Below are 13,748 nucleotides of genomic sequence, written 5' to 3'. Positions count from 1 at the left end.
TGATCAGACGCGTGCGAACCTCCCCTCGAAGCGATTGTGATGCGCACATGGCACACAGCTGCATCAACACACAAAGGCGCACAAAAAAAATGTAACCGAGATGAAGGGAGGGGGGAGGTAAATGCCATGACTGCAGACTCTGTTCGCTGCGGTGCGAAACCCTTTCTCTCTTTTTTACACTCGTTCCTCACGCTCACGTCGATACACCACCACGCCGACACTATGCAGAGCAAAACTAGACGGAGCAAATACGAAGAGTCGCGAAGCTGAATTCCAGAGGAGGCTTGCACACACACACACAAAACAGAAAAGCGCAGATACCCCAATCAGGAACTCGAGCGGCCGCATCGACACCACTGCCACGCGCATCAGAACGCACAGGCAAACACAAAAGGACACCCACGTGATGTTTAGGCGAACACACTTTTGTCCCGCATCACAGAGAATGCCCCCCCCCTCCCTCCCTCCTTCCTTCTTCTCCCTCCCCTCATGCTTCTTGTGCAGCTAATGGGACATCACGCCCATGTTGTAAAACTTGCCTGTCCTTCAAAGAGAGAGAGAGGAGGGGTGGGGTGGGGAGAGAGGGCGAACAGGTCAGCCCCTACTCGCTGACGCCAAAGACCAGAAAGTACACGAATTCCGCCACATTCAGCTGCCCCAGCAGCCGCCCTGTGTCCGGATCCACCATGAACAACTCTTTGACGCGGCGGCGCACAAAATGTGAAAATATTTCCCGCAGTGTGTCCTTCTCGTAAAAGACGAAGATGTGGTCACTGATCTTGCTCGCCAGTGCTTCCCGCACCGTCAACTGTGTGTCGTACACGCCCTGGTTTTCCATTCGCAGCAAGTCGCTACGGCTCACGACATCGATGATAATGCCTTCCTTTGGCGCACAAATGGCGATGCTCTCAATGTCGTGGTCTAGCATGAGTGTAAGCGCCTCGCTCAGTTTTTGCTCCATTGTTGCAAAGATAGGCTTGCGGCGGTGCGCGCCAATGCGCGGCAGATACATGAACGGAACGTCGAAGATAGAGTTGTACGGCCCAACGCGTACGTCAGAAGCGATGCCGACGCCGCCAGACCCGCTCGCCCCCGCTGCCTCTGCCTGTGTGATGATATACGCAACATAGGGGGGCAGTACATGCGCCTCACCAAGGGAAAAGACGCCTTGTAGGTCGTCATCGTAGTCGTCGAACTCGTTTGGCCCGAACTGGCGACCGCTGTTGCCCCGCATCGAGGATAGTGCCGCGTTACCCCCAGCATTGCTGCTCGCGCTGTGCATGAGCGAGTCACTGTCGCCGCCGGCGGCGCTGGTCGTTTTGGTCTCCGTGAACAACTGCGAGCTCATGCGGTGAGGTGCGTCAGCGCCACCAGCACTGTCACCTGCTGCGCCACCCGTGCTGCTGTTCGCGGCACCGCCGCCGCCGCCCCCACCGGCTCTGCCGATTGATGCCCCCGCCTTTTCAATATGGAAGAACATCACGCCAAGGTACTCGACAATCTGCCCCACGTCCATCATGGCGACGAGGCTGAAGTCTTCGCCCTCTTTCTCCGCTAAGGCGATGATGCGGCGGACACAGTGCTCGCGCATCTTCTGCAGGCAGTCGTGAAGCGAGGAGTCGGTTTTGCACGTGACGATGCCACTGTGTTGGCATGTCAGCGCACCAAACTTCTCTTTTGACCGCCCGAGCCCCTGTGCTCGCCTCACTTCTTGCCAGTGCTCGATCGTCCATAGGGCTACAGCATCTGCTTCCTCGGGGTGCGACTCACAGTACAAAAGAATGCAAATATAGTCAGTGGAGGTGAGCACTCCGACGTACTGGCGCTTGCGCGGGTCCCACAGAACGCAGCTTTGGATGCGCGTCTCTTGAGCTGCGATAAAGGCGACCGACAGCGGTGCATGCACGTCGAGGACCACCACCTGCGTCGACACACCGAGCATGTCGTAGCAGCTACAGTGGCGCAGGAAGCTGGCAATCGGAGCCGCGAGGGTGGCGCACTCTTCATCGGTGGGTCTGTAGCCCGCCTCCAGGAGAGAGGGACCGGCTTGGTAGTTCCTGTGCACCGCTTTTGCGGGATAGTAGGAATACTGCATCTCAGGTGCAGACATGATTAAGCGAGAGGGTGGCGTCGGCGCGCACTAAACGGCCAATAGCAAAATGAGAAAAAAAATAGAGGGATGGAGTGGAGGGAGGGAGGGGGGGGGGGGGGATGCGTGAGGAAAAGGCTCACTGGGTGTGAGCGTGTGAGGGGCAACCGGAGGAGGGATGCTAGAAGGCGGAGGAAAACGGCACACTGTTGCGCATCCAAAACACACACCCCAAATCGAAACAAACCAAAAGCTGAGGTAGCTAGCAGTGTACTCGTGCGCCGACACGGGTGGGGAGGGAGAGAGGTGGTGGCGGTGGTGGGGGCAACAGAGATACGAAGAGTCAGTAATGTGGACAACACAATCGCAACGACACACCCAGCGAACAACAGACCTCGAGGAAGAATGACACACAGATCTATGCACAGAGGGGGGAGGGTGGTAGTGGTGGTGGTATGATGTTGGAAGCGCACAGAACCAAACGATGGGATGCCGAGAAAAGAGGATGAGAGGGAATGATTAGGTGCACGTGTCAGTATGTGTTCGTAGGGGTTTACCCAAGTGATACGAACACTCGGTGAGTAAGAAGGAGGAGGGGGAAGCGCGGCTAGAGGAGAGGGATCATAATATGGTCGCTGGACTCGGTGAACCGTAGGGCGTATCGTTGATGATTTCTTCTGCACCATAACATGTGTAGGATAGAGCTGTTGGCGAGCCTTCCAGGCAAGAAAGAAATACCCTGAATGGTGGAGTCTCTACCCCTCCCCCACCCCGCCTGCTGGCTGCCTGTATCGATTTTGATTTTCCCCCTCCCCCTTCATCATTTTGTGGAGTTGCAGAGTAGGCGCTGAGGGGGGAGGGGGGCCGGGGTGAGAGAGACTGCCGCGCTTCGTTGAGTATGCATGAACAGGGGAACAGCAACAGACACAAGACCCTTGAAAAATGCCTTTCCTCGCCGGGTACCGGAACATGACAGAATAACACGAATAGAGGGAGAGGTGGGCGATGATCTTTTTTTCTTTTTTCTTTTTTTTTTTTGGGGGGGGGGGGGAGGGGATAGGTGTGGAGGGCAGCTGGCAAGGGTAGAATAACAAGCACGGAGGATGCCCTCTCCACCTCTGCATCCTTGATACGAGAGGGAAGTGCGATACCACACCTTTCAAGCGCAAACGGAACAGGAGGGGGTGGCCCCTCTATCCTTTCCCCCCCTCCCACCCATAGAGAGATCGGATAGGGATGGCGAGCTAATTCCAACGATAATCACAGGGACGGGCGCGAGTTGATGCTCACACCGCTACAGAGGAGCCTCGTCTTGTCCTTGTGGGAGCTGTTTTGAACTCGCAGAAGACGAGAAGCACACATGGTAGGTGGCCGGGCTACTGTCTTCTCTAGCGTACAATCACCCATTTTTTTTTCTGCATTGACACAGGAGCTAGCTGATGTTCTTCTCGCCAGCGCTGGAGCGCGGCTGGATCAACTTCTTCCAGTTGAGGGCATACACGTTGATGAAGGAGCGGATCTGTGTCGCGATTTGCGTGGCGCTCAGCTCTAGCCTCAACAGCGCATCTGCATCGATTTGCTGCAATTCCATCAGCACTGACGGTGCAGAGGACTTTGTTTTTTTGTCATCGTCGCCGGCTTTGCCGAGAATCTTGTCTTCCACAGCTCCGCGTGTGGCAAGAAACTCGCGCGTCGCGTTGATTCCCGCCACACCGGGCGCACCACCGTCCTTGTCGCCACTGGAACCACCGAGAAGTTTCCCTTCCAGCGTGTCGATCATCTTCAAAACGGTCATTTGTACTTCGACACCGAGGTTGTCCTCCGCCTTGAGCTCGGGAATTCGGCACGCAATGACGGTGCGGATAGTCTCGGCAGCGCGATAGACATCATGCAGCTGCTCTTGGAACTCGCGTAGCGACGCCACGACGATGTTCGGCACCGTTTGGGCGGCATCGGCCGTATAAGGATACGCCAGCAATCCCTTTCGTGCATCGTTTGCATTCCTGGCGCGGGTCTCGAGATCAGCCACCACTTTTGAGGACCATTCTTCTACCACAGCGAGACTCGTTTCCTCATTGTACGTGTCGCGGATCGCCTGCGCCATGGCACTTCGTTTTGGCGGCATCTTCAGTAGGTTTAGGGGGATTGGGGTGAGGGGAAAGAGAAGGGAGAGAGCGAGCGAGCGAGTGGTACTTTGAATTTGTATGAGTGCCAGTGCGCGTTAGACTTTGATAACGACGAGGATGTGCAAGGGAGAAACCGGTTTGTCATACAAGGGGAATAGGAATACGAAGGCTGGGGGGAGGGGGGGGGGCATGATGGTAGAGGGGCGTCGGGGGCAAGTCAGAACAACAACCCACACCCGTCTTGGGAGTGGCGTCTTGAGTACGGGGATGGCGGTGTGTGACAGAGTGGTCTGCGAGAGATCCTTGCCTCTCCACACAGACGCACACAAAAGCGTGTCGGGTGTGCACGTAAGCACGTGCTGAGCACTTTGGCTGCGTCACAACTTTGCAGGGAGGAGGGGGGGGTGTCCCATTTCACTGCGGTCAGTCCTCCTCCTCCTTCTGACCTCTTAATGGTAACTTTTGTGGGTGTTGCTAATCGAATGACTTCAAAGGGCTTCTGTGAAGGTGAAGTGAGGGGGGGGGGGAGGGGAGACGGCAACACGTACCACGCCTTTTATGTGAACTCAGCCTAGTCGACTTGCTGTCGCTACTGCATGGTCATAGCAGTCCGCGTTGGCGGCGGTTCGTCTCCCGGTACGGAGGTGCCGTCAGCGCGGGCTGCTTTTGCCTCAGAGGCCGACAGGTGCCGTTTCTCCGAGGAGTCTCTCTTGCGCTTCGCTGTGCTTTTCTTAGCTGGCCGTCGTTTCCGTGCCATGGCTGAGCGCGGCGTCTCTTCAGCCCCCTCTGCTTCATCGACCCAGAGTAAACCGTCGTCAGCTGTGCTCGAATCTATGTGCGAGTCGCGCGGAAGCGGCATCACTGTCGTAGGCGTTGGCGAAGATGGTTCAACCAAGGCGGGTGAGGGATTTATCGTTGTGCCGCCATCGGTGGATTTCCTTTGGTGACGCCCCAGGACTTCAGTAGCCTCGTTAGAGGGGCGATCATCTGGATCGTAGTAGTACACAAACTGTTTCACTGCGCTGGGGTTCGATGTAGACCCCGCCGCCCCAGAACCTCTCACATGCCCCATCATTGTAGGAGAGGAGGAGTGGGAGTAGGTGAAGGAGGTTCGCTCACGCGTGTACACATCGGGGCTAGGACTTCGACGAGTGAAGACATAAACTGGGAGCGCTGCCGGCCGAACACGCACGGCTGGCACGCATGACGGCATTCCAACAGACATCGGCGGCGAAAAAAGATTGTTCAGCGACGACTGCGGTCTTTCCCCGCTCACAGGCCTCGTGGCGGTGCATGTGTTGCTCTTTGCATACACACAAATCGGATTTGTGTCGAGACAGAGACGCCGGTGTACCCCTGGTGCGGTTCGAGCGATTTTGGTGTTCCCATTTTGCTCCTTTCCGAAAGACGAAGGTAGTAAATCTTGCGTGCCCTGTCCAGTCGCATGGCCCTTTTCCTTGCTGCGACTCCGCCGAAGCTCCTCGAGCATTGCCCGCACCACGCTTTCCCTGCGTGGCGGCGTTCCAGTGAGCGTCTGCGACGCGGAACCACCGGTGGTCGCGGGATCGTCAAACCCGTTCGGCAGGGTGATGCGAAAGTGCTCCTCCATATCGGTAGGTGCGCTCTGTAGAGAGGAAGATTTGACGTGCAGCAGTGGCCCACTCGCGGGATTTCGACCGTCCTGTGTTTTCACAGTCCCAGGGCACACCAATCCGGCACTCGTCGTCTTGTGTTCCAGCTTCACCGGCGAAGGGCTGAGTGTGTCGTGCGCGGCGGGACTAGGGGCCAGCGACCGAGACGTCCCTTGCTGCTGGTGGCGGCGGACAAGGCGCCAGAGCCATGCACGGTCCAAAACCAGCCGCGCTGCCAGGGGAGAGTGTACGTCATCCGTCACTTCTTCCAAACCCTCTGTGTCTCTCAGCCACTGTCGTAGCGCCATGACGACAGGAGGAGCATGGAGGACATCTTCGGAGAAGCGCTCCTGTGGCACATGAAACGAGACACACGGGCTGTAACTGTCACTGTGTTGGGCAGAGGGGAAGAGGGTGACGGAGGAGGGCACCGCGGTGGCCGCTGATGGGTCACTGTCATCCTCAGTCTTGGTGTACGCCGGCATCACAGATGTGAGGTCACTGTTGGCGATACTTGGTGCACGTACGAGATGGTTCCCAGACACCATCCAAGAAAAGTCAGCACCCCTCGGTTCAGCCGGGGGTGATACAGCGTGTGTGTCCTTCACTCGGTGCCGCTCGAGGAGTTGCGTGGTGTGACGGTGCCACCAACGCATGTACTCTTGAATCACGTGAGGTACTTGGTAAAACCGACGGATTGCCACGGCGCGATTGGCCACACGCACTTCGTGGTCGGCGAGCGCCGTCAAAGACGATTGCTGTAGGGCGTCAACGCACCGCCACAGAGACTCCTTTGCGAGTCGCTGAATGTGTTCTACAGCACCCGCGGCGCACCCTTCTGCTTCCGCGTTGACTGATGTACACCCGTATTTTCCTTCCGTGCAACCACCGACATCTGTGCACTCAACTTTGTCGAGCACTCCGCCATCCGCGTCAAACGCACACTCGAGGAAACTCAGCACGTCGCCTTCCCGAAGCGCCACGCTGCGGCCCTGCGGCACCCGGTCCTGGTCCACAAAGACCGGATTCTCGCTGTGGTTGATGAGGAGGTAGTAGGGGACTGTGAAGACAGTCGGCGATGATGGGTCAGCGGCATCTGCCACGGCGCGATCACCTCGCGTCGTTGGCTCAACCACCACCACGTCGTCGTCACTTCCGGACTCGGAAGTCATTATCGCATCCATCGGACTCCGGAACAGGGGTGGGTACGCCTTGTGGAGCTGCCGGTGCACAGATGCCGCTCGCACGTAAACGATGCGGACATGAAGCCGTCCGGCACACTCGTGCCGCAGCCTGTAGACGGCCGGAAGGGCTGAGTGACGGCCAAGCACCACATGTGCCACTTTTGTACACCAGTAGTCGCGTTCCCACGGAGACGTCCTCAGCGAGGCCGTGGAGTCGTATTGGGTGTAAAATGGAGATAGCAGCGCAGGTGTTGGTAGTCGGGGAAGTCGTACGTCTTCGTTGCACAGGCAGGAGTTGACGACCGCCAACTGGAAGTTAACCGGTTCACCCGGGCCGGCGTTTAGGGGTCTATCATGCGACACCGCAGCCACAGAAGACGCTGCTTTCTTCGATGCCTTTTTTCGAGCCATACCCCACCGTGTCACTGCGTTTCACGACAAGAAGGAGCCCTATCTCCCCCCTTTTTCTTCCCGTTCGTCGTGTTCGCGCGCACCAAACGCTGACACAGGGTTGGGTGCGAGAGGCAGCGCTCGCTCCACCCAACGGAGGTCGGTTGCTCTCTCTCTATATAGAGTATGCCTGTGAGCGCGAGGCGCACGCCACCGGTCAACTCTCCTTCCGCTCCCTTCCGGACACGCCCGAGGCGCTTTGAGGAGAGGGGGGGGGGCTAGGACGGTCAAAGTCAGAGGGAGATTCTTGTTCTCCCTTTGTGCGCGCCGGGACGGCGAGGCCACACGAATCGTGTAGTTTTCTGTATTGATTGTTTTTCTTGTTACTGTATTTGTATTTTGATCCGCGATAAACAGATTGCATTATACGAGCAGGTTGGCAAGCAGGCGATCGGGGGGAGGGGCGGGGAGGGAGTGGGGAAGGAGCGTGGAATGGCAGGCAGTGGAAGCCCAGAGACATTGAGAGGAGAAAGGAGAACGTTTTACTGGGCGCAAAATCGAGAGTTGCCTGGGGACCTACGCGAACGATGGCTGAGTGACATCATCACCTATTTGGATGCTCGACGCGGCGTCATGGCCACGTGGGAGGGAAGGAGGAGGAGGGGGCCAGCCCTCTCTCAACTGCGCAAGTCCCCCCTTCCCTCTCCCCCCTCCTAAACACACACGCACACACAGACGCAAATGACAGGCCAAGTCTACATTCCTAGTTTCGTCCCCCCCCCCCCCCGGCTAAGCGGGTGTGGACGCGTCGGGGGTCACAAAGAAAGACGACTCGCTTTCTCCACGACTCAGACGCACATCTCCCCTTCATCCTTTTTTTTACACTGATTTGCTTTCTAGTCGGTGATACGACTGCCCCCAACCCTACACGCCTGGATCAGAGCCGAGATAAGCCCAGGAGACCTTGAGTGAGATGAGGGGCGATCTCCTTTCATCACTTCTGCCCCAGTGTTCCTGAAGAGAGTGTGTTTGCTGGAGCTCCAGAGAAAGAAAGAGGATCTTGAACGGTAGCATGTCACCTTCCCTATTGTAGAAGGGTTTGCTGATTGTTGTGAGGGCCCTGCTCGGGGCATAGCCTCTACTACCGATGCCTCCTGGTACCACTGAGCTTTCTTTAGACTTGCGCGATGAGGGGTGTGCGCCGTGGGCTGCTACAGGGCTTCTGGTTCGCCGGGAGACCCCCTCCCCTCCCAAAGTCGTCGAAACTCGCGTGGGATAAGGCCGGCCGCGTTCTCGGTGCGTGCCCTCGTCACGTGCAGCAACCACTTCGCAGCCTCGGTGCTCATTGACTGGCACTATCCAGTGTACGCCGCTGTGTATTCCAGTGTTTCCTCAAGGCTGATGGATTTCGAGTCATCTGTGCACCAAGGTTGGCCGACACCACCTCACGCCAGTGCATTGTTGCATGTTTTGGGAGACGATGATCGGCACTTCATCTAGATCTTTTTATCGACCCCCCAGCGTACTTCAGCTTTGATGTGCTTCTGCAGCTGCGAGAAGGCCTTGTCACAGCTGTTTGCGTACATCCAATAAGGGAAAACAAAAGAGGAAACTGTTGTCCATCCTTCACAGGGGAATGCACTCGTGTGGGCTCGTGTGTAAGGGGATAAGTGCTGTACTGCTCTTGCGTTGGTCCCAGTCCTGACGCCACACCACACATGCCACGATAGGAGCAACTGCGTGCGCGGACGCATTACCGTGGCGGCTTTGCGTGCGGGTCCATGCGGTTCACAATATTCATTGGGCCACGATTCTCTGGCTCGTACAGGCGGTTCAGTCTGTCCTCTTCCAGCATCTCAAACAGTCCGACACGCCGGTGCTTGCGTCGCTGGACAGCGTCGCTTTTCATCGCCTCGACATCGATGCCTCGCGCCCGCAGTTCCTCCAGTCGCTCCTCTTCTGACATGGCTGCCAGCTGACGGTAATCCTCGTCTATGGCGTTTTTGAGGTTTCGCTGCCGAAAGACGATCATCTGCAGTGCGATGCTCACCAGAACCATTGCGACAATCATTTTCGGCACTTTCGCGTAGTTTTGATCGAGCACCGGTGAGCACTTGGGGCATTTGCACCAAAAGTGATAGCGATCGTGCAAGACGTACTGCCGGTTGTCGAAGGACCACTGCGGGGGTACGTAGCTGATGAGGATCTCTTCCCCAGCTTCGATGTCCTTTTCGGCGCGGCAGCAGAAGAGGTACACGGGGGCGTCGGTCTCGGTGAGGTTTGGGTAGGCTGAGAGGCGATCCTCGCTACCAAACAGCGCCACGTTGCGCCCCCTTTCTGGCGTACTGCCATCAACTTCGGCGTTGCCGGCGGAGACGTCCTCCTCTACTACAGGCGGCCGTACTGCCGTGGACTTCGTGCCAGCTTTGCCGGCAGCTGATGCGGCATCTGTCGCATCCTCCTCCTCTTCCCCCCCCTCCGCCGCGGTGGCTCTCGTCGCCTCGTCCAGGTAGTAGTCTGTGTCGCGGAAAACGTGCTCCGGCATGACGTCATAGGTTGCGTTCGGCACGCAGCTGTGATTCAGGAAGCCAGCCTCGGGAAAATAAGCCATGCCCTTGCGTTCCGACATGCTGCTCTCAACGAGGAAGCTGTTCAGGTCGACAATGGCGGCCATGCGCGCGATGTGGATTGGGTGCAGCTCCAATGTTTCAAGCACGTCCACCCCACCAATCGCGTCGATTACGCGCGCGGTGCTGGAAGCAGGCCAGTGCTCGAGCAATGAGGAGGGCTGTCCTGTGAGAATCCAGTCGTGTAGGTAGTCGCACGTACGCGCGTCGCCGTCACGACAGGCGATGAGGATATCTGTGCACATCTCCTCTAGCCGCTGCAGTTCGCCCTTCACACCAACGTTGCGCGCGGTGCTTTGGACAATCATAATTGTCTCCCCCTGTGCAATGCGCCGCGTCGCGAAGACGCCGCGACCAGTCAACGTGAAGCTGTGCTTGATGATGGCCTCCTGAACCACACGGCCGTTGTCCTGCGGGAGCTGTCGCTGAAGCGTCGACCGGTGTTGCAGCCCACGGCACGACTGCGGTCGTCTCTCATTCACGGAGTCGTCGTCGAAGTCTACCTGTCCCGTCCCGCCCGTCTGGTTGATTTGTCCGTCTCCGTGAACAATGAAGGGGCCGATCGGAGTGTTTTTGCGCACCCACGGATGCTCCTGTGGCGGGGGTAGCTGTATCGCGTGGTCCTTTCGGACAAACGTGGGGTAGTCTGGGTCAAGCACCTCAATCTTCATTTTTGCGTGCCGTTTGATGCGGCGGAACGCTGGGCTGTTCTCCTCTGGCTTTTGGGAAAAGGGGATGACTTGGTTGCGTTCGTGTCGAGAGACATCGGTTTGTCGCTGCACCTCGTCCAGGAACTGCTGAACCTCATTGCCTTCCACCGTGTTGCTCAGCTTGCCGCAACGGCCTGCTTGCACGGCGAGCTGTGTCCGCCCGTGGGTGTACTGAGACTCTGGGGGAATGACGGCGTCACTGATCTCGGCAGTCGTGGTGGGTGGAAGGGCCGTCTGCTCAGCGCCGTTCTCTAAGCGGGATTGCTGCTTGCCGGCTGTTCCACCCTCTTCGAAGGCAACAAAGCCTCTGCGCCTGTAGGTGCGCTCCTGTGTTGTGGCACGCAGCTTGACTCGAGGGTACAGCGATCGATAGGGAGTCTCCGCGTCTTTGTAGAGATTTGCGGAAGAGGGCGAGTGGGCAGCTGATGATGATGATGATGTCTGCGATGACTCCTTCAACGCTGTCACCTCGGTGCTTGAGGCCGTGCTGGACGACGGCGATGTCGTCGGCGAGTCCCCGGGCGCCGTTTCGGGGGTGCTGCACAGCCCGCGCCATGCGCACAGGGTACGCGCGGACGCCACAAGCGGCCGGGACACACGACGCATAGGGGCGGGGTGAGTAAATCTGGGCGAGGTAGAGGAAGAACTCTGTGTAGTCGCTGCGATCTTGATGCCACGACCCTCCCTGTCTACTTCACGGGACAGTACAGTTGGGCACGGAAGCAGATCACAGAGAGAGAGGGGAGGTAGGGGACGGGGGGATTGCATTGCTCCAGAGAGTCAGTCGTGCATACATGTGCGGATGCGTGGAGGAGGGGTGACTGAACGGGCAGGAGGCACAAAGGATGCTTTTTTTTTGAGGGAGAGGAGGAGGGGAATGCAAACAATCGCTGGGGTTGTTGAGGTCGGGTACCCCCTCTCGCCTCCACCCCCCCCCCCACACGCGCACACCTTCTCACGCGACGTTGCGTGCACTGTAGTTGTTTCTTGTTTTTGTGGTGTACAGACACACCGAGGGATACACCTTGGTGTTTGTGCATGTGAGTTGATGTGGCAGCCAGCACGTCGCAGACGGCGTCACCCTCTCGGCTGTTTTTCTCTCCTCATCGTCTGTCATGTCTTTTCAGCGCTACAGGGCGGCGGCGAAGGTTTCTGCGGCCTTGCTGGCCGCCATCGCGGCACTTGCGTACTCAGTCGCCGTGCTCGCGTTGCCAAGATGGTAGTGGAGACTAGTGCTCGACCTACGAGATCCGCCACCGTAAATACTGCCCCACCACACCCTGTGCCAGCATGGAAAACTGCGGTAGATTCGCCACTCTTGCAACCTCGAAAGGCTTTGTGGCGCTGTCGCGGTCGTCGAATCAGCTGATGCACGCTTCACAGCCGCCACGGTGCGTGTGTGCACAAATTGTGCTCGCTGCACGCGAGCATATGTCTCCTCGCGTGTCTCATGCGGCCGCACATCGGCTTTCGCATGCGCTGCGTCCACGTACAGGAGATGCGGCAAACCGCTGATCCCCACAGGGATGTAGTGTATTGCGTGACCACCGTCGCACTCAAGTTCACGGGTGTTGGACAGCACTGGGTATCCGAGGGAGACCTCGGTTGCTCTCATCAGGGACCCCGCTTCGCGATTTTCACCTCCCTTCGACAGGCGTTCTTGCAGCAGCGCCTCCAGCCGACGCCAGTGCTCGGCATAGGTCGTCGTGTACGCAGTCGCCGAACCAGATGGGCCACACCAGAGCAAATGGCACCACGGTTCAGCACTTGGGGAGGATGCCATGGTGGGGCGGCCGCGCAGGAGCTCCACGTGATAGTTTTCCGCATCCTGGCGATGCACGGCTGCCGGCGCACCACCCGGCTGGCTATGCAGGAGCGGGTTGTTTGGGCAGGCCCAGAACCCAACTTCTTCGATCCAGTGCGTCGTGTTGAGGGTAATATATCGGCGAGGTGCTCCACATGCAGCCTGACAGCCGCCGTTGTCCAGCTTTGTGTTTTCAGCAGTTAGATGCACTTGGATCTCCAAGGCCTCAGTGATACGAGCGGCCGCGCTGTGTTGGAGCCAAACTTGCCACCTCGAAGAGCCGCTCCACATTCCCAGCACTCTGCTCAGCATACGAAAGCAGAGCAAGTAAAGCACAAAACACGCAGCACACCGCACCGTTTGCAAACAGCTTAGAGGTGCCGAGCGAAAATTGAGTTCTGTGCAGTGACGCGCTTCCCACGCAGAGAGCTGTTGAAGCCGCCCACACAGGTCCTTCTCGGTGATGACATGGGTTGAGAGACCCAGGAGCAGGGCCCGCAGACGCTGCACGTCGCAAAAGAAAATAATCTTTTCCGCGTTGGTGCGCCACGCTGAGGTGTCTTGCTGTTTGCCCACCAATGAAAGCGAAGAGGAGGGCGTGATAGCCACTTGCTGCTCGACGGCTGCCTGCAGCCGCGAGTAGGCGTGAATGGCGTCCTGGAGCGGCTTTTTTCGCCTTTCCAGCCGCTCGTCGGCCGTCAGCTGCGCGGTTCGCTGTGGTATGTAGGCGTGATAGTATCCACCATATGCTACCCCAAAACCTCCCAGCACACCCAATGCCCAGAACGAGAGCCGGGGCATGCGGTCCACTTTTCTTGGAAGTGGGAGGGGAGGGGAAAGGGTTGCCCTGCTTGTTTTTATGAGTAATCCATCCGGCTGTGTTTGTACCTGTTGCTTGGGAGTGGGAGGGAGGGAGGGGCGGTTGGAGATATAACCAGCCAACGCCCAGATAAGTTCCACAGGAAAAGGAAGCGAGGTGAATAGCGGCATATAGTGGTGCGGCCGCGACGACTTGGGGTTGTGAATACGCGAGGCGAAGCATGCGGATGGAACTGACCGTGTGCCGTTTTAATGCTTGCCATATATATTTTTAGTTGTTGTTGCTCTCCCCCTCCCCTTTGGCCGGCTCGCGGCGTGTGAAATACACACACACACACACGCGCATGCACAGGTGGGATCAGTAGAGC

At 57.9% G+C, this 13,748-nt stretch overlaps 5 protein-coding genes across 5 annotated transcripts; all 5 read right to left on the bottom strand.

Annotated features, from left to right (window-relative positions):
• Nucleotides 1-601: 601 nt before the first annotated feature.
• Nucleotides 602-2,110, bottom strand: JKF63_01073 (uncharacterized protein; the record flags this gene model as incomplete). Its single annotated transcript, XM_067897122.1, has 1 exon — nt 602-2,110. One exon carries the CDS (start codon nt 2,108-2,110, stop codon nt 602-604), a length of 1,509 nt encoding a protein of 502 aa, XP_067753279.1.
• A 1,411-nt stretch (nt 2,111-3,521) lies between these two features.
• Nucleotides 3,522-4,214, bottom strand: JKF63_01072 (uncharacterized protein; the record flags this gene model as incomplete). Its single annotated transcript, XM_067897121.1, has 1 exon — nt 3,522-4,214. One exon carries the CDS (start codon nt 4,212-4,214, stop codon nt 3,522-3,524), a length of 693 nt encoding a protein of 230 aa, XP_067753278.1.
• A 590-nt stretch (nt 4,215-4,804) lies between these two features.
• On the bottom strand, nt 4,805-7,441 carry JKF63_01071 (uncharacterized protein; the record flags this gene model as incomplete). The annotated part of the gene is made up of 1 exon (XM_067897120.1): nt 4,805-7,441. One exon carries the CDS (start codon nt 7,439-7,441, stop codon nt 4,805-4,807), a length of 2,637 nt encoding a protein of 878 aa, XP_067753277.1.
• A 1,732-nt stretch (nt 7,442-9,173) lies between these two features.
• On the bottom strand, nt 9,174-11,363 carry JKF63_01070 (uncharacterized protein; the record flags this gene model as incomplete). The annotated part of the gene is made up of 1 exon (XM_067897119.1): nt 9,174-11,363. The coding sequence occupies one exon, from the start codon at nt 11,361-11,363 to the stop codon at nt 9,174-9,176; it is 2,190 nt and encodes a 729-aa protein (XP_067753276.1).
• A 523-nt stretch (nt 11,364-11,886) lies between these two features.
• JKF63_01069 (uncharacterized protein) lies at nt 11,887-13,362 on the bottom strand (the record flags this gene model as incomplete). Its single annotated transcript, XM_067897118.1, has 1 exon — nt 11,887-13,362. One exon carries the CDS (start codon nt 13,360-13,362, stop codon nt 11,887-11,889), a length of 1,476 nt encoding a protein of 491 aa, XP_067753275.1.
• Nucleotides 13,363-13,748: the final 386 nt, after the last annotated feature.

Source organism: Porcisia hertigi, chromosome 35 (genome assembly GCF_017918235.1).
Source record: "Porcisia hertigi strain C119 chromosome 35, whole genome shotgun sequence".
Lineage (NCBI taxonomy): Eukaryota > Euglenozoa > Kinetoplastea > Trypanosomatida > Trypanosomatidae > Porcisia > Porcisia hertigi.
Note: the sequence above shows the minus strand (reverse complement) of the source record. Positions and strands in the feature narration are given on the sequence as shown.